This window comes from Balearica regulorum, chromosome 6 (genome assembly GCF_011004875.1).
Source record: "Balearica regulorum gibbericeps isolate bBalReg1 chromosome 6, bBalReg1.pri, whole genome shotgun sequence".
Classification (NCBI taxonomy): domain Eukaryota; kingdom Metazoa; phylum Chordata; class Aves; order Gruiformes; family Gruidae; genus Balearica; species Balearica regulorum.
The window spans coordinates 37,968,980-37,992,720 of NC_046189.1; the positions used below are offsets into that span (position 1 = coordinate 37,968,980).

A 23,741-nucleotide genomic window follows, 5' to 3' on the forward strand; every position below is an offset into this window, starting at 1 on the left:
TGTGTGTATATAGCTATATACTCTTGCCTGATTAGATCATCCTGGTTTGACAGGACTAAAATTTTAAGTTCCTGAAACAATATGTGCTCCCTCTAGCGTCCACAAAAATCCACTCCAAATGGTGAATAATGTGCATGCAATCAGAGCTAAGTCATAACCAGTTTTAAAATAAAGGCATATAATTCTCAAACTATGTATTAGTTTTTAATAGACACTGAATTAAATCTCACCCATTTACATTTCAAACTGGAGCTAAATTTATGGCAGTTAAGGCTGAACACAGACCTGGTCAGGGAAAGACCCACGTAACTGGGAAGAAAGGAGTGTTTCACTGTTTGGCCAAAAATATATCTGCTAAATTTCTCTTTTGTCACAAATCAGTACATTTAAACTGATACACCAGTCAAGTAATTTGTCTTTAAGAAACTGGTTAACACTATAAAGTCACAATAAGATTAAAATCAATTATTTAAATAAAAGTTTTCTGCTTGTTGGTTTAAATCAGAGCTAAATCACTTGGATTTAAGTCAATTTACCTTACTGAACCCTTTAATCTTTAAGTCAATGACAAAGCAGCTTCAAGAGAACGGTTTAGGCGTGCAAACCAAACTCTTGCCTGGTTTTGCCAGAATCACGTTTAAACAGTTATCAGCCGCATCCAAGGAAGGCTTTTTTATAGACTGACATAGAGCAGCGTCAAGAATTGCACAAGCACATGCTGTAAGGCTAAGGACACGCAGTCAGAAAGCTTTCCCTGTGCCGTCCCCCACACGCTTATCTTCTAACAGGCCCTGGTTGAAAGCCAACTTACTGTCTTCTCCGGGAGCACCAAAACCCGGATCCAACAGCTGTATGAACCAGCACAAAACTGTTTACATCAAGTCAGGCCCCATCTGTCCACCTGCACCAAATATATTGGCGGATCAGGGTCTAATAGTTTTCTGCACTTTAATTGTTCTTTTCTGGGGCATAATTACAAATGCAGCATTTTTAATAAAAAGCTGGCTAATGTTATACTGCCATTGCAGTGAGAGAGATCCTGCATTCATTATTCACAACTCTCTCTGAAGTCATGGCTGGATTTTGCCAACGCATTAATTCTTACTATTTTTCTGAGGAAAAAGAAAAGATCTTTGGAGGAAGACCAAAGTAGTGAGCATACACAAGCACACATGCAAACCCAAATCAGAAAATGTTTTCAGCTAAAAAAATGTTGCATATAAAAATAGAAAAGTAATTTAAACAATCAAATTAAATAATGCAATTAAACCAAACTAATTCATATATTCCCATGGGTGTCTTGATGAGCTCTAAAATTAGGACCAAGTTAACTGAAATAGTACTATTAATTTAACATAACAATGTAATGATCCCCCCCCCCCCCCCCAAAAAAAAAAGGTTTTTTCGCTAGATATCCCATCTTTATATAGTCGAACTATTCCTTTCTTAGTAGCCACTTCTGAGCACGCAAAGGGTCTTTGTGATGGGTTACAGCTTTCTGGGAACTGCATGTAGTTCTGATAAACACTGACATAATAAAATCAGAATCTACTGCCCATAATGAGGCAATTATCTTGCAAGCTAAAAATAAATATGAAAAATCCAATTAAATTACTTTATTCTCACTAATACTGACCAGTTGTTTTTCCCTGCACCTTTTACTCAGAAAACAAGTTATCACATAATTTGCACCCAGAAACATGCTTATGGTGCTGTATATATACATATTCGGAACCTAATTTCACATCTTACGGACACACCTTCAAGAAAAATGGAGGCCTAATTCAATAAATACTGTTTTTATGTTTTCTTCAACTCTTCCAGGAAGCATCAGCAACAACAGCATTACCATATCCCCAAGGCAGTCAAGAAATTGGTAGCTTATTACCTATGATCATACCAAATTGCAGATGAATTACGCAATTTGTCTTTACAGGTCACATTATGGTGACTACACTCACATGGGGTGAATATCAACACAAAATTGTCCCCATGGTTACACCTTGATTAATTCCTGTATTATTTGTAGAACTTTAGCATAAGCAGCTGCTGGGCAGAAACCCAACGTAAACAAGGTACCCTGCTTAACTGGGATATCCTATTGAATTATCTTTTATTGTACCAGCAGAAGGCTATTAATAGTGACATTTTCAATAAGCTGGATTTTTGAAAGTGAACTAGAAATCACCACAGTGGGAAGGCACTTAGAAGTTATTGCTATACCACAGAAGAAATACGAACACAGTTATTAGATGTATTTTTAAAGGGGGACTTTTTCCCCATATCATTTTCTACAACTGCACTCAGTTTTAGGTCTTGAGGTGTTGCTTGAGCACAACAAGGGTTGTGATTCCTTTGCAAGGAAATTCTCAACTGATGACGACAAGCGTAGCATATTAAATACAAAGCTAGTAGGATGTTGAAGACTGTAATAGGAAATAAATGGCTAACCACAAAGAAAACCACATGGGATAAAAGTGCATCAACCCAGTCCAATGGCAGACTATCCAGGAGCAACTGCACAACAGTAAATAAGTAATGGGGTTTTGTTCACACAGAGCTTTCCAATCACAAAGCCATGGGTGTTGTATTAGAAAGGGATTCTTTTTAAAGCTAGTTTAAGCGATGTACAGCAAGAAGATGTGAAGATAGGGCTCATACAGCAGAGACACCAATACTCTCTCAGAAACATCTGCTATACCAAAAGCATATAAAGGAAAATGGAGGGGGCAGGCAGAGATAAAATAAGCAAAGAAAATACTAACAGAGTAAATCTGGTGGATGTCCTCCCAGTCTTGCAGCAGGTTCTGCCCTGCAACTGTGCAGAATCAGATACATGGATTTGGGCCAAGAAATACACAGTTATGATTTTATTGTACAATCTTTATTGGAGGAGAGGGGTTGTTAAACCTTCCCTTAGAGCTTTTTTTAAAGGTAGTTTAGTAAAAAGGTTGAAGCTCTGGGGACGGTTATTGCAAGCTGTATGCTAGAGCTTTACAGACCCAGAGTGAATCTGCTTATGCAGAACAGTGAAGGAAAAAGAAAATATTCTCAAGAAATTAAGGACATCTACTTTTCATTTGTCTTTTTCTTCCACTGCAATACCTACCTCACCCTTATCTTTTTTGCTTCAAAACTTAAGGACTCTTCTGGCCACTTTAGCCCCTAAAAGCACCTGAGTCAGACCTACCATCCTTCCCTTTTATCATGCTAACAGAAGCCTTTATTTTTCAAAACACCTACTGAAACTGTAGTCCAGCAGGCTCACCTTTGCATCCTTCCCTCCCCACTTCATCACCAGTTAATAGGTGGCATTTGAAGCCTGGCAATTCCTCACACTCATGGAGTGGGTGTCCTCATCTCTTTTGAAGAGAAATTTTAATTTATCTGCTTGCTCTCTTTCTAAATGCATCCCTTGTGCTACATCAGATAACCCCTGACTCAACATATATCCAATATGCATTTCATAATTTTTTTCGTAACTGATCCTCCACTCAGGAAAAAACTCAATTTTGCAGCTTTGGGGGGGGGAATCAGCTCACAAAGGCAAATTAAGTGAAAAAATCTATTATTCTTGAGAACGCAATTGTTACGTAACCCCTCATTTATAAGACTATTCAGTGAATAATGACTTTGGGAATATCTTGTGAAGATCAGTTTTACGCATCTATTAGTTTCTACACCCTCGCCAATCCTGAACCTTATCACTCAAGGTGTTCTCTCATAGAGAAGAGCTGTAATAACAGACTTGTGTTTAGATTTTGTTAGTCCTAGTCCTCAACACAAGAAGAAAAGGAAATAATTCTTAACCTGCTCTGTCTAGCTAAGAAAAGGAAATTATACAAGTGAGGCACAAGTGAACTTGCTCCAGAGCCCCAGCTACTCACCAGACCAGCTATTAGGAGACCATGATGAAGAAGATCAGTTTTCGAGCCGGTTGCAGAAATAAGGATAGCAGGTGGTAGGATGGCAGGATTTATTACTAGAGATGGTTTAAGGATTCAGCAAAGGGAATCTTTACTACGAGAGCTCCCCCAGGAGCCCAGCTTTGGGCTTGCCCGGACCAGTCAGCTGGCACAAGCCATTCTGGAGAGGGCTCTGCACACCTCAGAAACACCAACTCATCTTGAAAAAGTCATGGGGCTTGGACTTTTTTTTTTTTTTTAGGATTTATTCTGGCCTTGTAAGGAACAGAAACAAACATAATTTGCATGCAGGCAGACTGCCTCTCCTGGTGGCAGTGGCCAGTTTTCTTGCCTGAAAACAAGTTATAAATAGTCATGTTATTCACGCATCAATAGCAGATACTCAAACACATCTCAAAGACAGACTGTAAACCAAGCCAAAGCGATACATACAAATCCATATCACTCCTAAAATAACCTCTCTTTTGTAGCTCTTAGCCAAGGAGCGGCTGCATCCTCCTGGTACAGTAGAAATGTCAAAGGCATCTTCCTCTTTATCCGTTTGGATGAACTTGCTAAGAGAAGCCATGCTGCTGGAGCAAATCAGGTACAGTTTCAAACAGAGATTAAGTGACTTTCACAAGTTGGAAAGAACACTGGAATAAGGGGAATGAAAGGGAGGAAAGATTAAAAGAAAGGTGAAGAGGTGACCTCCTTTGATGAAAAAAATGAACAGGTTAAAAAAAATGTGAAAAAAGCACATCCAAAACCCAAACGCTCAAGACTTTCCAATGGTATTCAGACAAACCCCAAATAGGAACAGACTTAAAATTTCTGGAATTAGAGATGCTTTTTGTTAAATACTATTTAGCAATAGTTAATATTTTACATCTACTTTGAGGGATTGTTTTTCCTTTCAGATTTTATGGAAAAAAGAGGATATTTTTAAAAGCCTATCTATTAGTATACACTTTGTATAAGCAAGACAGATTTTTGAAAATCATTTTCTAATTAAATAAAATCAACAGATGGCACTCTATAAGCAAGTCTCGATTTTCTTCATTTAATATATGGCTTTGATTGAAAAATCTTACGCAATTTGAAGAGTTGGTGATTTGAACATGACTACTCCAAAAAACTTGCACTAAGTATGTTTAAATTGCATTGTCCCCAACAACGTCATTAATGACTGATGAAAAAGGTATGTACAAGCCAAAAGGTCTGAATGAACTTATTTCAGAGGTACAAAGCACTGCCTGTCATTCCATTCAGCAATTAAGCATTTCCTAATACTTCACAGGAATAGCAAGTTTTCAGCCACTAGGATTGTAATTATCTTCTGTTAACAAGATCACTTAATTCAAGCCCCCCCAAAGACTTACTGGCCGCAGTTACACGTGTGATTTTGCACAGGATTATTACTTGCTGGGTGTGAAATGCTGGAACTCCACTTACTTAACTCTCTGTATAGAGTATTAAAAAAAGAAAATCAGTAAACTGAGCTGCACTGACTGTATCTCAATGATGAAAAGCAAAAGTGAGTCTTCCTCACTGCAACCCTCTGGAGCAAGTTAGCGGCTTTCATGCACTTTTCACATGACAAGCGCAACCTTCATCTAGCTAACTTTACCTTCCATAACCCTTGGCCGGAAAACAAGATTGACCGGGTCTGACTTCTGAAATACGTTGCTCTGACACAGAGGGAGTTTTGTTCTGGACTACATAGGAGACGGTTTCAGCAGTGTTTTCTAGCTGAGGAACCGTCAGAGGCAACTTTGGCTGCCGCAGTACTGGCATAACCCATTCTGTGCAACAATTCCCCTAAAAAGGGTATTTCAGGCCCTACTTTGACCTAAGTGGGAATTTTTAACCAGCACTAAGTTAACTTCCCCCTCTCTTTTTTTGGGGGGTAAACAATTAGTACAGTAACTCAGCAATATGTTTTTAGTTGGTTATCACAGATGAAAGATGACTACATCGCAATTCCAAAGAGCAGACTGCCACGTAAATTGTGCAAATAAGGCACAGTTTACTCTAGACTGATTTTTCTGTGTGTAATATCTGGATTAGCAATTAACATTTTAATTAAAGATGGATTAACCAATATTAGGAAAATTATGTCTGGAACTGTTCAATTTAAAATCCAGCATATATATACAGATAAACATATCTTTAAGTGCAAGTCATTTTCTGGTCTGTGTAAAACTGATACAATTTATGACTTTGACAGAACGCATAATAATTTGATATTATTATACATGGAGATAACTACTGAACAAATACAATACATAGGGAAAAAATTTTTGAGAAGCTGCATAATTACCATTAAATTAAGTGTTAGATGTTCATTTAGTGCAAGTTCTGACTGCAGTTCAAGAAGTCTGCCTATAGACTAGTTTAATTTAGATACGTTTAAACAGAGCATAATGGCAAAGGAGGACACACTGTTCTAAATGTAAATTGTATTAGCAACAACATATTGAGATTTCTGTACTTCTTGTTCCATTTGCAGTTTTTTGCCACGAGAATAAATCACAGCGTGTTTTCTGTTCTTGTAGCAATCTTTGTAGCGAGAAGCCAGAATCTGTACCATGTGCTTTTCACTCTGCATCTGGTCTCCTTTTGTTGATGCATCCTGGGTGCTGGGTTTGCTTTTCCTGTTGTTGGTTTGGTTTTTTTTTAGGGGGGGACACACCTGCTAATCTCCATCTCACCTTCTTTCCAAAGAGAACAAAATTATGATCAGGGAATAAGTGGCACTAATGGCCAAGCAAGCCAAACAGAGAATAGGAAAAAGAATATAATGTGTGGAATATGTGAACCTATTTACCGGTCATTAAAATTATACCGAAATTGCACTTTCATTTCAGTCATAGAAAGAAACTGGGACAAGCACACTTAGAGCAAACAGTATTATCAGAACCTGCAAAAAACTTAAATGTTCTCATCAGCATCTTTTGAACCAATTTGGATACAGCTGAATGATTTTGCATTTATAAAAATTTACTATACTTGGAGGCCTTGTAAACAGCATAATAAATACAATGAAGCATTGATTTATATAGCCGGTCTTTTTACTCTTTAGTACCAAGGTATTTTAGCTTACAATAAAAATACTCAAAAAAATAAATCCAGATCTTTATAGCGCACTGTTTCTAAAGCAACAAACAAACAAAAAAAATCTTTTAAGCCAATTAACTTCAAAAAGGCAAAGCTTTCTGGGGGTTGAACACATAGCTCCTCAGCATCTCCCTGGGTTCAATTTCACTGAAACAAGTAGTGATAAAGAAGTTTGGTTCTGACACTGGTGGGTAGAGGCACATGTCGATGAGAAACGACTGCAACAATTCACAGCTTAGCATACAAGAGAACTGAACACCTATAGAAAGGGAATAAACCTTTTCATCCAGGCCCATGTTTAAAGCAATATTTATATAGGTCATATCAGATTTTAGTATGACTCCTTACTGTATGTCAAAGTCTTACATTTAAAAACTCACTTTCAAAGCTTGGAAGGAAGAAGAGACAGAACGAGAAGTACCCCAAGTCTACAGAGCAACTCAGAAAACACCAAGGCAGCAGGAATACATTTTAGAGCTGCTCATTTGAGTTTAAGCATGACATTTTGCTACTTCATAGACAAGCAACAACAGAGAAATATTCTAGTGACTGCGTGCTCTGTCACCATCCTTCCTAAACGGCGGCCCCAATGTTTTCATGGAATAACACAGATACTACTGTCAACATTATTCTGGACCACACTGAGGTTCAAAGCCTTGGGCTTGGAACTACCTTTCCAACATTTAACCTAGCAAAAGTGAGTATTAAACAAGAGCCAGTGGAGAAAGGTAGGGATGGGGTGAATCGGTTTCCAAGAGGACAGGCTTCTTTCTCTCACACCTAGGCAGCCCACATGACTCGGGCAGGCAGCAGTAGTAAAGCACTTGAGGGTATCCTGATGGCTGATGCCTTTGTCATTGCAGAAGCAGCCCCTGACTGCTGGCTTCTACACAGGTTAACCAAGAGGCAAATACCACGCTCCGACTCACCCTGAAAGCCTTTCTGAAAAAAATAGCATCTTTGAGACAGAGAGACATTATATAGCACAGTGATATACCACAGTCTGCTCCTCTGAAGAGGTAAATCATTGTACCCACCTACGCAGCTGCACCGCAACAGGAACTGTTGCATTCCTACCAGTTGCCATAGTATATCATAAACAATTTCCATCCATTGATAAGTTCTCCGATGTGTATTTAAAAGACGGGCCCCACCCATTTCCACTGTAAACACAGACTGCAGTCTATGTGCCTGTTCTTTCTGTAAATCTTTTGACTTAGTCCTTAGAGCATCCTTTGAAATCACCATGGAGTTAACACCTTGTTGTTTAACTTGTCAAGCCATGCATTGCTATTAACATTTCAGAAATAAAAGCAGAAATAAACAGCATGGACTGTCAAAATCTCAGCTCCATTACTGGGAGAACAGAAATACAAAGCACTGGTCATGAATTCCACTAAAAGGGAAGTTTTAAAGTGTGCTCACAGAAGTTGCTGTAATATTTGAGGGGAGAGAGGGTATTTTGAAGCGGCACATGTGCTGCCTTAAGCTGAGCTGTCATAGCAACAACCTCATTAAAGCATCCCTCATGGGAGCCCTAACCTGTATTCCGACTGTTGGAAAGATGTCATGTATAATGGGACTTAATTCAGTTAAGAGTCAAAGTATAGTAGACTTGCAGAAAAGTGAAATTGCTAATTTAAGGAATTCACAAAGGAGCACAAACACGAATACTCTATTGAACAGCTGTGAAAAATTTGGCTTTTGCCTTTGTCATCTTCCATTCCCTGAAACCACCACCTGTACTTTAGTCTTTTAGGTCTACAATTTGCAAGTTACTGGCAATTCCTCTTTCCTCCTCATCACCCCTCTAACCAGGGCTCAGGGTGTGGCTCTTTCCTTAACTTTTTTTTTTTGCTTTTTTTTTTATTACTCCTACACACAAGGCATCATCATCTCACCTGCTCATCTTCATTTTCTCAAGCTCTCACACTACGTTCCTGCTCCAGCAACTCACAACCCACAGCCAATACCGCAGCTGCATCTGCTCCGCTTCCCTACTCCACCCCCCTTACGGCTCTTTCTTTGGTGTTTGTCCTTCTCCCAGAAACCCCACAAAATGAATATTCAAATGAACATTTTGATCCTTGGAAAGAAGTATCTGCCAATGTCCAGAACTGCCTTGATAAGATACTCGTCACTTCTGTAAGAGTTGCTATGCAGAGGTTGACTACATTAATGCATATCTGGATTTCACTTTTAAAGATCTATGATTTAATAACTTTAATTGACAGCAATAACGCATGAGTACAATAGGTTTTAGAAGGGCCTTTTATTTTTTAAAGGAGTAGATTTAATTGAAAATGAAAAATGAAAGAAAACTGCACCGCTTAGTAAATTAGTTGTTAACCTTTCAACCCAAGAACTACCACTAGAAGCCTGACCAGCAGGACTGCAACAGCTCCACCAGCTGCGAGAGATATAATAAAGTTAATGCAGTAGTTTTAGATTTCTTTTAGTTGTCTTTAAAGTCTTCCAAACTTGGTGTCCATCTCTCCAAAACAGTCATTTGACATGGCATTAATGTGTCACCAGGTAGGTTTAGATTTTTTCCCCCCCTTCAGTAGATTTTACAGAAGAGGTAAGCTTTACATATTCTGTGCCATTAAAATGCTGTCTGCCTGCTGCATTTTAAGCTAAAACCTGAACTATTCAATTGATGCCACTGCTTTGGCATCAATGCCAAAGTGACAAATCCAGAATTTTTCTTTTCTGCTACCATTTCCCCAAACAGTGGGTGCAATCTCTGCAAGAGTCAGGGAGCTGCAGCAGCCCAGGAGCTGGCGGGGCAGCACTCCCAAGCAAACTGCTACCACCAAAGCACAGAAACTTCCAGTTTAAACTTCTAAGGCATCTCAGAAAGAGTCAGGACTCGTAATTCATACTGCTCTCTCTCACTCAAGATCTCTTGGAAAAGTTACATGAAATTTTATTCAAATCAGCTCTCCAAAGAGACAATACACTCTAAATATTTTTTTTCATTAAATTTTGTAGGTCATTAATCCACAAACTTGATTCAAATTCTTGCAGAAATTTTAAGACTTACAGCTCCAGTATTTTGAACACAGCTTACGGTGTTGCTTAGAATAACAATATAATACAGAGAATAAAAGTGCCTGTGCAGTGTGACTTGCATAAAATAGGTTATTTACATCAGGCTACCAGTATGTCCTAAGTCAGAATTTAAACACTGCTCTTATTTGCACTGATCTCTTAGTTATCCCGTACAGACACACTTAGCAAGAGATATTCCTGCTATGCTTATAAAATAAATACTACTTTTCTTCTAATCACTTTCTTGTAATTACAAAATGCAATTATTATATTCTGGTTTGTTACAACAAACCATCTCTGCAGTTCAAGGTATGATTTTATCTGGTACATGTGGAGCTGTACAAGGCTTTCTGTATTTTAATGTGTTTATTTGCTAACCGTTGGCAGAGTTATACAAGAATGCGCTTGAAGCCAGTTGCAACTTACAGATTTTTCAATAAAGAGGGAGAAATATTGGCCAGATAGTTAATTAAATGGCACTGGGACTTCCCCCCCGCCCCCCGCTTCTCAAATTCCAGTTAGTATTCCAAACCTATATTAGGTGCCCCAATGACACCAAAACCAATAAATCTTCATGTATTGTCAGTAGATTTCTAACCTGGTTGTTTTAAACAGCATAATGAACACATTTTATCCGACTATATTAGCTGTGCCAATTTATTAAAAGAGAGATTGATGGAGCCTTTCCTTTTGTTCCTCCATACAGGGCAGAGCCCAGCTATGAGCACTCATGGAAAGAAACCCCTTGGCTTTTCCTTCTTCACCAATATATTTGCCTTTCCTGGGACACCGTTTCTCCTCACTAGCCTATTACTAACCAATCTTCTCCAAATCTCTGTCACTGAAACACTGAAAGGGATTTTCCTTTAAAAATTATATTTAATTTACCAGTTTTGCAAAAGCTTGCTCCAGCCACTTCTGTGGAAAAGCATGCAAAGGGGAGGCAGAAGGTCTAACCTTGGGAATTATATGAGCCCCCTGGTCTAACAGAAAGTAGATGTTTTAAGTGATGTTTTTCCCCCCAAGTATGGCTACGCATATTGTTACTGGCTAATGAAATTCATACGCATACCTCCTACTTACTAATTTTGAAGGATATTCTTTTGGATGTTTTGTGGTCCATCAGACTTTGACATCTAAGAACATATTAGTCTGCTTTTTATTCCTCTTGTAATTAGAGCCAATTAATGAGCTTTCATACTATGTTATTATACAGTTTCAGCTCACAACTGCAAGCACCCTGGCTTAGTTTGCCAGGGTTTTGGGTTTGTCTGTTGGCTTTAAATGCTAACGGATTTCTCAAAAAATGGCAGGTCAATCTATGCATTCAAACTGGCCAATTCTGAAAACTGTTTATACCAATAATTACACACTCCCGCCCCTAAAAACAAAAGAGCTCTAAAGATTAGTCAACTCTACAAACCACAGTTTTGAGATATGTGCTTACCTTAAATATAACCAATTGCTTTAAAGGGCAACGATTTCCACAGCACAAAGTTGACATAAATTTCCCCCCAAGTCCCAAATGCAAACACTATCTGCAAAGTCCATATGCTTTGTATTTCACAAAAGCTTTGCAGAATACATTTAACGTAAGAGAAAACAGAGTTAAGTTTTACTCTTCACTTCATCTTTTAGACATAAAGGTGTCAATAGAAAGATGCCAACCAGAAAGCTAACTGTAGCCCATGCAACTTTATTACTGAAGTATGGGGGGATTACTTTGTGTTATTAAAACATCACTGTGCTACTGCTGACATTTATTTTTTTTTCCTTACAGTGGTAGCAATTTCTATTGGGAGGAGCTGCTTTAAACCTTCAGTTATTCATCAGTGCTAAAAAAAATATAATTCTTTAAGTCTAGAATAAGGCAGGTGAATGCAAAATACACTCACGCAGACCTGAAGTCCCACAGCGTGTTATCATTCATTTCTATAAAAATTAGATCCGGATCATCCATGAATTCTTCACTAATACATTCATTCCCAAAAGCAAATGCTTCAAGGAGGCTCATGTATTTTCAGGAAAGAAAGGGTGGTTGATTTCCCCATGGCTTATAAAAGACAATACTTGCACATGCCAAATGTTGCTGCTTATCTCTTCACCTATTCAGAAATACAAGCTCTTTTTGGTTCAGAGGCACTGTGGAAGCTGTTAGGGGTTGTTTTTTTTTTGTACTGGACACGGCCTTTCTTGCTCCCTACCAAATAAATAATCCTGTAATTTAACCAGTAACCCTCGCCGCCTCTGCTTCCATTATCCACTTCTAGTTTGTTTGTTTCCCTGAGGCTGCAATCCCAAATGAAAGCAGCATTCAACAGGCACCTGTATCCTCAAAAGCTGTTACTCACTGATAAGCTCTGCAACACCTGGTCACCTCAAGTTATTGGAGATTTTTCCCAGGCATTAGATTTTGCAAATTTGATAGAAAAAAAAAAAAAAGAGGACATATCCCACTCAAGTCACCAATGTGAAATCAGAAGCAAACAAGCAGAATTACCACTCTGCTTGCCCGTGGTATGGACACAAAACCTATGGCCAGCATGCGCTTCTCAAGTGTCACATGAAATACAACATTCAAAGATTTCCACTTAAGTGGGGCAACTTTTCCACTCAGCATAAAACAGGACAGCAAATGGAATGAAACATAAAGGGATTTTTAAAAAAAAACAACTAGTAAGGGGAAAATTACTTGTACATACACATGATCAGGCAGTGATGACCACTTCAAGATGACCCTCCTTAACAGACAGGTATTTCCTCCCCAAAAACCAAAGTCATTAGCTACATTCAAGAGCAAGCACTCCACACTTAATTTACTCCTAGGACCACCAAGGACATGCTGTGCTATCTTTAGGAAAAAAATAATGGCTACTGTGGGGCTAATCAGACTGATGATCTATTATGCTCTGACATTTTTCATTAAGATATATAAACTTGTAAAAGGCTCTTAAATTTACATATTTGCATCATGCTTTTAATAGACACATAAACAGCCTTTTATAATGCACTTTAATTACTTAGAGTTGCTGGATTTCCAAATGTGATGCAGAAGAAGAATCCAAGTTGTATCATACTTACTAGCTCCTTAGCACTTATTTTATGCAAATGCTTTTAGTTATAGTCCTAAGATTCACAGCCACATATTAAGTTCTCCTGAATTTTGAAGTCTTTCACTTGTCATCTTCAGAGCACCAGTCAAACAGAATGAAAAAAATCACAGGCAATCACTGTGAGTTTAGTTGTATTACAACTTTTTGCAAGGCACTTTTGACACAGTATGAGACTACTGTGAGAAGACAGGCCACCAATTAATGTAAATCAGTGTGGTTTCATTGAGGAGCATTTAACAATTCTAACTGACAAAATCATAACATGGTTCATAGTGTTTTACTCATTACTGAATACCACTAATTGGTTAGAGGAGTTCTGCTGTTTTCAGTAAAAGAAAAAATTTATCATGGACATTAATAAATTGTACCAAGAATATTCCACAGCAAAGGCAGTAATGGCATTAGAAATAAGCAGGTTTTATACACGCGAGTGTGCTGTAAATACTGAGCCTCACAGTTTGTATTGAAGCTGTATTTCAGAATGTTGTCATCATCTGTTGACAACCATCTGCTTCAAACTTCTTACCACCCTAAGAGTGGCCAAAACTGTGTATTAAACAGAATTTCTGCACAGAAAGGAAAACTATTCACAGGACAAAGTAAGTGACAAAGGCTGGAGACCTGGACATACATGCCTAGAAATCTGGGGGTACTAAATAAGAAAAATCACAGAATCCTAGATCTGACACTCTCCTGCGTTATTACTGGAGATACACTTCGCAGGTCTCTGAAAACGTAGAAATGGCAGATTAGCTGACACCAATTCTCCAGAGTAGTATAATCTACAGAGTAAATGGGTAATATTGTGTACTGTCAACTCTGTTCAAGTCACAGCCATTCAAAACCCAGAGAAAGAAACGTAACGTAGCAAGTGCAAGCCAAGGAATTCACTCAGATAGGTCTGTACATACATACTGACCTAAATAGCTTGCTCCAATTTGAAGAAATGTGATAATGGGCCACTTGGGTCAGGGCACAAGATTTTGTCTGCTCAAAAAACCCTGGTACTCCTGCCTTTGGTGTACTTGGCAACAGTACTTTTCACGGCTCTCCCTATATATCCAAGGTTTTACGTATACACGCACAATACATTCTCATAAGAGGGGCTCACATCAGCCCTATACCATTAACTGCTGCCGACCAGGTTAGCCTGCAAAGTACCTTCTTGCTCCAACATAGCCTTGCTTTGCTTCTATCAAAGGCAAAAAAGCAATTCAAGCCGACAAGCTGTAGGCATGGGACAGTGCTTTAGCTTTCACACTGTTGTAGTCTCCACTTGCTTCATCTCCCTTGTATATGATTTAATATCGCAGCCTCAAGTGTTTTGCCTAAGACTACTATAGTAAGACACTACTATGAAGAAACCATTTGCTGTTCACTGTTCTTTCGGTAATCTGAATATAAGAATAAACCACTTGTCTCTGAACATGGGACTCAAGGGGGATGAATTCAGTTTTGCAGCCTTCTTGCCTTGCTTCCAGTCCTTAACTCCCACTGGCTGCAAACATCCCTCAAAGAACAACTTCAATACAGTTATACAAAATAAGCGTATTTTAAACCAAGTGTTTCTGACGAACTTGGAAGTCAGGCCAGTTTCCCTTCAGGCAGCACATGGGTATCAGTACCGGAGGATGCACAGGCTTGACCCATCCATAGTTATGCTTTACAAAATACAGCTGGAAAAATAGCTACTTTAAGACAGCCCTCAAAAGAAAGTGTGCTTATCCCTGGATAAGTCTGCAAAGATTCATAGGGAAATGACGTGCTGCATGAGAAGGTACCACCTTTACACTCCTTCCAGATCACCAAAACCCAACAAAAACACAACAAACGTTCCACAATGAAAAATGCAGTGTTTCATCAAAAAAAAAAAAAAAATAGCAGCTTCATCTGTATTAAACCTAGTTCTGCATAACTAACCTAATGACTTCCACATAGTACACATCTTCGCATATTGACCTGTCTCAAGTTTCCTCTGGTTTTATGACCTCATGAGAAGGTGGTCTCTTCACAAAATTTGAGTTTTTAAAGTGAGAAATTATCAATTTATTTATCAAAAATAAATAATTTATGTAATAACTCATCTTCTAGAGGATTATTACAAACAGAGATGAAAAACAATCAAGACTTTGATCCAAGTATTTTAATATCAGACATGGGAAATATAAAACTGGATTCAACATAAGGAACTCAGACACAACTAAATCAAAGTTTGGAATAAAAATACTGCAAGAAATATCTATTTCTTGAGTAAAAGCCATAGGACAACACAGATCACAATTTAATTAACTGTCTTCTAAATAAGACTTAATTTTCATAAAACATCCAAAGTTCCTTTACACTTATGCAGCCTGACTGTATAACCACTAAGGACAAAACAAAGAACCCATTGACTTCAGTAGTGTAGATTCAGGTCTGTAATGTATTTGTTAGCACACTAAGACATAAATAAAAACTGCTCTTTTCTAGAAAAGAAAGTATGTGATTCACCAATGAAACTCATTTCATAAGCACAGTTTTACACAAATATCAATAAACTTTGGGTAAATCAGTGTGTGTGTGCATATGCAAAACAGCATCCAACTAGCTACGATCTTACATAGCTCTCTTCACAGTATTTGCAAGCAAAGATGCAGGTGTCTGGGGAAACCTATCACGTAGAAAGTTACTGTGATTTTTCATAATCCTCCATTAGTGTAATTTTAAACTTTTATTTTTATGACTACAAAACACTACACCATTTCTCCAAAAAGGTACATTTGACTAATGTGTCAGAAATGGTAGCACTGTGATACTTCCAGAGCCTTAGAATTATTCAGAAGCACCATGTTTGAGGAAAAATACTTGCCTGCATGTTAAGGGACCTACAGGTGGAAACACAAGTGCTCTCCACCACAGCACAGCCTCTGAGAATATTGTAAGTAGCAGCCCAAACTATTTGACAATATCAGAATAGTATTTATAAAAAAAAAAACCGACGAGTATTTTTGCTAGTTTGCAGTAAAGTAAGTTAAAATCATAAAGCATTATATAAAAGTCACAACATGGGTATCTTTTTGTGGGAGTGTGCGTACATGTTAACAGAACAGTCTTTCTCCTTGACAGAACAACTCACAAATAAAATACTGCATTTGCAAATTATTGTATCGGCTTTTGTCTTGCATATGGTCTATTTCCCCTCCAGTATATGATTAAAAAAAAAAAACAAACTGCACCTTTTCATTCTCCTTGTTCATTCAAGGAAAAAACAATAGTGATACTTATGAACTGCTATTAAAAAAACTCTGTAGTAGTGAAAAACTTGAGGAATTATACATTTATTCCTTCTTATTCTCATAGTTTAGCATTTCTCTTACAGCACTTATCCTATTACACTTGAAGCATATGTTATTCAATAGCATCATGCACAAAAGTTAAAGGGATATCCTACTAATAATAAGGCAATAGATAGCTCAAAACACACTGGTATTATCAAGAAAAGGAAATAGATATATTCTTATTTCCGAAGCAAAGCTGTGTTTCAACAGTTTGGCCCGTCTGGAAGGCCACATCATTCAGCAGGATGCGGCACGTGAGGTGCTCGGGAACATCCGGCGGGTGTTGAAAGCACATTTCAGGATTAAACGTACCATATCTAGAACTCGTAATACTGTAATCACTATTTTTCCACCTCAGAGAATTAGACTGCATTTCTAACTGAACAGAAATAAAAATCTCAAAGCATACCTCACTTCAAGACTGGCATTACATCATCTTTAAAGAGCCCCATTACTTAGTAGAGTACACTCTACTATTGCAGTGTTTTGTTATTAATACACAATTGCAATTTGCTACAAAATGGTCAATAAAAACATGGTTGCTAGAGACATACAACCTTCTTTCTGGCATCCAATTCTACCTTCAGATTGGTAGGGTTCATAAACACCATACATAGAGCCCAATTCCAATTCTACAGTTACATACTGCTTGGGAAGCAATGGCATATATAATAACAAAATATAATAGACCCATATAACACTTCCCAGGTACATAGAAAGTTCTTATTCCTGCTATGAGGATCTTACAAATTAAATCAGATTAATAATATAGTGAACATATTACTGGCAAAAGCATGTGTTTGTCTCTCTAATGATACTTCCCAGTTCCCATTAAATCTAATTAAAAGGCACTAACTGAGTTTTATTGGAATTCCATTACCGATGTCCAATCCTGCTCACACACAGCCTGGCACTCATGGGAAACGGCCCTTCGCCAGCCCACGGAGGCTCTGGAGCATCCTCGTATCCACAAAGCGAGGACACCCTGTCAGTGGGATGACAGCTGGGATGGGTGGCTGATTTTACAGTAATGAGCCGTGATTATTTCATTTTGCCAACTACCTAAAAAGGAAGATTCAGCTTCACAGCACTAGGAAGTTTTGGTACATCTTCGGAATTTTTTGCATTATGGTCAACAACTGACTAGCTAACTGGAGTATAACTGCATTTACAAATATTTTCAGCTTTTCAATAAATAGAATTTAAAGGCAAAAAAATCAACTTGTTTTTAATTAAAAAACAAACTAGTGGGTTGGACAGAAGGTGCACAGTCATTATTTGAGTAATTATATTTTAAAAAAATCTAATTAGTTCCTAATTGCACTTACAAATTTTAGGACCTAGTTCTGTAATGTCTACACTTAGCCCAAACTCACACTAAATACAGACTGAATAGTCTGCATGACTTGCATAAAAATAGCCAAGTTCTGATATTTTCATCTTCACTGTTCATCATTAAGAATGTTTTGTGTAAGTGCAATTAAAATGAGTTCTCTAAGCAAAATTTTTTTAATTGCATTTGAAGGAGCAAGACTATTAAAGAACAGATTAATACATAAAAGCTAGGAAAAAAAGCAACAACATGCTGTGATTCAAAGTATGCTGCTGTAACAAAACCAATGTTCTACTATCTAAATTACTAGCATTTCTATGGATAGCCATAATTCTACATTCACCAATTAAAATTACATACATTCTTTAGAGTCAATACAATAAAGAGAAACCTATTTTCTTCAACTGCAAACAGATCAAAGGACTCGTAACAAGGCACTAGAGAAATACGCACTTCCAAGCTGCAGACTTATTTCACCAGAGTCAAAGTAAGCTTTGCCACTTTCTTTAAATGGAGAAAGATTGGGGTGCATATGAACCTTAAAGGTAGGAGATATGCTCAAATTTACACAGCAGCAGTCGCAAAGCACTTCAAAAGAGCCACCGAGTGAAATACAAGCTTTTCTGTAAGTCTTTGGAGGACAGCTACTTCAACCTGCAGGAGCATCAGCAGAAGCTCTATGATAAATTAGTAAAAGGTTTGCTCCAACACAAGTTTACACATAGTCTTTTCACATCAAATACCTAGGTTTGAATTTTAAAATGCATTTTACCCTTTTAAATAGTTTGTGTGTTTCTACCACTTTTCCTTTTATTATACTACAGCTCTCCAAAACCACTTGATCTAAAATAACAATCTGGGTAAGAAAGAGCATGCATGTCAGTTCATCGAAAACCACACAGAGTTTGTTCAGTCTCCAGAAGTGTCAGGGTTTTGGGTATGTACTCACATACTCAATTGAGGACATATATACATCACTGATTGCCCATAAAACCAGTCACTGAAATTGCACTTGTGGACATCTCCCACAATTTCTGTCTTTTATTACCTCGTATCACACATCCTTCTAACTACTGTCTGAAATGCCTCAAAATATTTTCACCCTCCTCTGTAATTTTGCCTCTCCAGTGATATGTAAGTTCTTAAGTAATATTATCCATCAGAATAAATAAATGGCAATGTCACTGTGACCTTGGAAGCATCTCTTTGGCATGCAAGATACTATTATTTATTATCGGGGTTCAAGGCATAACAAACTTAAGTATGAGAACATACACCTCTGTAGTACAGCACATAAACAGCTTTTTTCTTTTTTTTTTTTTTTTGAGAATCCTTTCCAACAGATGGCCAAGCTGGAGCTCAGTCTGATGAAGCATAGCAGTGCTTGGTACACCTGGTTTCAAGCATTAAGCTACTAATAACGAGACAGTTGTAAAGCCTCCTGATGTACTCACTGTTGCCTGCTGTGACACCTTACCAGGGAATGAAGGCCATCAGCACTCATCACAAGGAGACAGATTTATTTTACCTGGTTTGTGTTTCTGCTACCAGGGTGAGTAATCCAAACTCACATAATCTGAACCTTAAACCAAAAAATTCTATTTCAAAGTAATTTGTTTCCAGCCTTCACTTAAATATGCTCAAAGGACACTGGGAAAACAATAAATTCCCTGCTAAGTGGAATAAAGACAAAGTTTTGGAAGTGTTTGTGCCTCCAGAGAGGAATAATGTTCATGAAAATTTCATCTTTCCTTCTTTAAAAGAGCTTAAAAAGTGAAAAAAAAAAAAAAAAGAAAAATTGAATGTGTGATATGCCATCACTCGGGGAACTTGAGATTTTATACTGAATGGAAAAATGTTGTCAGGGAACTTAAGACTACCCTAACAGGAGGGCCTCTTGCAAGACTTTGCTATTCCTCATCTTGCAAGACGAGCTATTTCATCACATCAACCCTTGAACAACAGGTCTGAAACACTAAAATTGCATGTGAAAGAGCCCATAGCAAGATAGCACTTCAGCACTGCTGACAGTGATCTGCCACCAAAACCTGAACACAACCAACCAGCAGCTTCACCACAGGCAGCAAGTCAATTAATTACAAGCAATGAACTCATTAACACTACTGTGGATACACTTTTCACTGACACCACCACACGTTTTTGAAGATTATCCAAATCTAGCTCCTGTTATCTGGGGCTTCTATGTAATTTAGATAACATCTAGGTAATCGTGCCAATTAGTGCAGTAGATTCGTGTAATGCCATTCCACAGCAGACGACACACAAAACCCCAGCAAGACAAAAAAATGGGTGTAAGAGCCTAGGCATGAAGCCAAGGTGGAGCTTCGAGGCTGGAGAGAGCTGTGGGAAGGAAATACACCCACCAGAGCTTCACAGCACCTTCAGCTTAAATGCTCAGGAGGTGGATTTGGGACCTGTGAAGTTGCACTGCACATCCTTAGGGAGAGCAGATAACAAATGCAGTCTTCCCAGCTTCCTAAGCTGTTCGCAAGGTTTTTCTCAGGCTTCTGAAATTCATTTATTGCAACAGTTGCAAGTCCTTCACAGGATAACTGCAAGGGAATCTGGGTCCATGAGCTTCCTCAGGAAGAGACCAACCCAAGCATAAGAAAAGGAAATCATACCTCTTCATGGCTTAAATGGCACAACCTCAACTGCAGGGCTTCTCCCTTATCCTATCACCCTCCTGGCTGGATTCCCTTCTCCATCTCATTTCCAGCTCCCCATCCCCATATCATTTTCTCTTCCCAATTTTATTTAGTATATAGAAAAAAAAAATTCAAGGAGTTGTAATCTGACTATGGACAGACCTGATACAGCAAAACTCCCCCAGTCTGTTTCAAACCCAGAGAAAAGATTTAGTTCAAACTTTGGTGGGGTTTCCTCCCCCCCAATCTTATCCACTGGGCTAACAGAAGGTGTTACCTCTCTCTACAGCACCTCACTAATATTTCATATTACCATGGCTACCACAACACTGCTATTAACACAACCTGTGACATTTTCCCAATTCTCTTATTACCAATGGTGAGCCTCAGTGCATTCCAAATTTCAGTGCCTTTCACATACATTAAGCTTAGCATGCTCCAGTGACTCAGAATTTCCCCCTGTAAAGGAAAATCAGCTTGATATGGTCAATAATTTTTTGCAGTGTATCATAAAGTTTATCTGATGTGCAAATGTAATTCTCTTTCTGGATGCCTCATCCTGAATCCCTTTTAGGTTGAGACCACTTGACATTTTTTAAACAAAATGCCTTTTAAGTCCTAATTTGTACTCCACTCGGTTTTGATAAGACATGACATTATGATATGATGAGTTAGTTGATTCTAAGTAAATTTGATTTATCCCACTTTTTGGGCTGGTATGATTTACAAGGATGTTGCCTTTTAAGATGGGATTGACTTTAATGTAAGCTGACAGCACTTTTTTTTGTGAAACACTAAATCAGAGCAAGGTAACTATGAAAACAAAACAAAGGGAAAATGAAGCAAAATTTAAACACCAGCAATTAATATTCATGAATAATTGTCACTTGCTTATCTCCATCAAAGAAGACAGAGTGACAAATCAGTTTCCAGAACAATTCCACAAAACATTTGAAAGTTTAGGGTTTATTCATAAGATCAGATGCACGCTACAGCTGCTGAAATGTAATCTGACCATTTTGTGAATGCCATGGAAAGTTCTTGAAATATTTTTCATCAAACAAGCACTATCACAACCACAAATCTTTACATATCAAAGTAAAAGCATGTACCCTTCATAAAACTGAAAGATTTTCCAAGAACCTTTCCCATCTGGCTGTTCAGGTGCCATTATATTGAATACTATCCTTGTACCTTATGATGCAGTGTTTTAAACATGCAAGTTTGAGATGCTGCAGCAATACTTTGATAGGTAGTTATTTCTCATTTTTACAGCATGAATCACCTATGTAATTTTGATAGCTAGGTGGGAAAGGGACCGCAGAGGTTTGGTAGCTCGACTGAAGCAGAAATCTGTACCCCAGACTGACTATCTAGGGGCATCCACACTCACCCAAACGAGTTGTAAGCAGTTAGTAAACAATTTAGTAGGTAGTGCGTACGTGATTGAGAGGAGCCCGATGCCTAACAGTGAGAATTCAATGCTTCACAGAGTTATATTTACACTGAAATCTACTAAATCCTTGCAGACCGGGTACAACAACAACATGAGCAGTCTCATTCATAAGACCACGCAGTTTTGAAGCTAAAGGGCTACAAACAAGCCGACAGACTATCTTCGGATTAGCAATGTTTTCTACAGCAGTAAGAAAACCTCTGCCAGAGCAGTACGCTGCCATTCCTGCACCTGAGCAGAACAGAAGGGGGACTTAGGCTGTACTTTAGAAAAATACTCAATTCAAACATCTTCCAGGAAAATAGGAGAGGTCTGGTAACGGTACAAAACGCAACAAGAAACCCCGAGACTAACTCCGGCAGGAGGACTGGTACCCTCTCCCATCAGAGACGACTTCTGAGACGAAAAGAGTTGCAACTTCTGAAATTTTCCACACCTCGGCTAAGGAAGGGGTCCCGAGTTCCTCCTCCCGCACCGGCCGTACCCGGCTCAGCAGCAGCTACCCGCTGCCTAAATACGAGCTCAGCTATTAAGTGGGTGGCACCTTAGCAAAATAAAACGAAGGAACTTTTGAAAGACTCGGGAAAGCGGAGGGCATTCGCCGTTTCTGCGGTACCTCGCCGCCCAGCTCCGGGGCTCTCTCGGGGAGCCCCCGGCCGGTACCGCTCCACAGGACGTGCCCGGGGCACTCGCCAGCAGCAGGTACGTGCGCTGCCAGGGAGGGCTGGACCCCCGCAATTAACGCTCGCCTTGCTTTCTTATAACGAAGCGGTAATTCAGAGCCGGTGCGTTCAAGCCGGATCACCGAGGGGAGTGACACATCCTTCCCCGCCCCGTCTCCGTGTACTTGTCGCCGCCGTAGGGCTCGCCCGGTTCTCGCTCCGCCGAGAGCCGCTGCCCGGCGCGGCGCTCCCGGCACCCAAGTTTGCAGGGAACGCTCCGCGGCCGCGCCCGCCCCACGCAGCGCGGAGGGACAGGGAGGCGCGCAAGACGCCGCAAAACTTCCCGGGGAGAAGCCGGCGCCGGCGGAAAGTTCAGCGGGCGGAGCGCAAGGGGCGAGGTACGGCGCAGCGCTCCGCGTTCCGCCGCGGACACGCCTTACCTCCGCGGGCTCCCGCTGCCAGCGCCTCGGCGACGGGCGGTAATCCCCAGAGCGTCGCCAGGGCCAGGAGGAGCGCGGACATCGCGGCGACCGCGCCGTGGAAGGAAGGAGCGAACGAGCCTGCCTGCCGGCCAGCCGCGGATACGAAACGGAGCGGCAGCGCCGCCGTGAGCGCGGAGCCTCTGCGGGAGCCGCCGTCGCGCCGTCACTTTTCAACGCGGAGCGCGGCTGGGCTCGCCTCACGCAGCGAGCGGGCAGCGCGGGGCGCCGGCGGCCGGCAGCGCCGCGCTCCGCCTCCGCCCGCCCCCGGCCCCGCCCCCGGCCCCGCCCCGCGCCGCCGTCCCGCCCCCGCCCCGCGCCCGCGGAGCGCCAGGCGCGAAGCCGTGCCGCACGCGCGGGGGAAGGCAGACGTGAGGGAGCGCGTGTCGTTCCCGGCTCTCCCGCCTTGCTTGGGGTTCGGGGTGGGTTTTGGTTTTTTTTTTAAATTTGAGGTAAATTTTTTTAAAATTCTGGAAGACAAACCTCTGGAAAGCTTGGGTGGCTCGGTGGGTGAGTCAGCAAAAAGGAAAAAAAGCTAAAAAAACCCCACAAACCCTCGTGCGTGACTGAGCTGCAGGGATGAAAGCGCTGGAGAAGGCTGCGTGCTTCTTGTCTGTGAAGGGAGAGTTGACA

The 23,741-nt window shown here is 39.9% G+C and overlaps 1 protein-coding gene across 1 annotated transcript in view; it reads right to left on the bottom strand.

Annotated features, from left to right (window-relative positions):
* The window catches only part of LRP1B (LDL receptor related protein 1B), a 742,991-nt gene extending 719,634 nt beyond the window's left edge, over positions 1 to 23,357 (bottom strand). Inside the window, exon 1 of the mRNA XM_075757248.1 lies at positions 23,070 to 23,357. Within this exon, the coding sequence (XP_075613363.1) occupies positions 23,070 to 23,151 (82 nt within the window). The 5' untranslated portion in view covers positions 23,152 to 23,357. The remainder of the gene's footprint in view (positions 1 to 23,069) is intronic.
* Between the last annotated feature and the right edge of the window lie 384 nt (positions 23,358 to 23,741).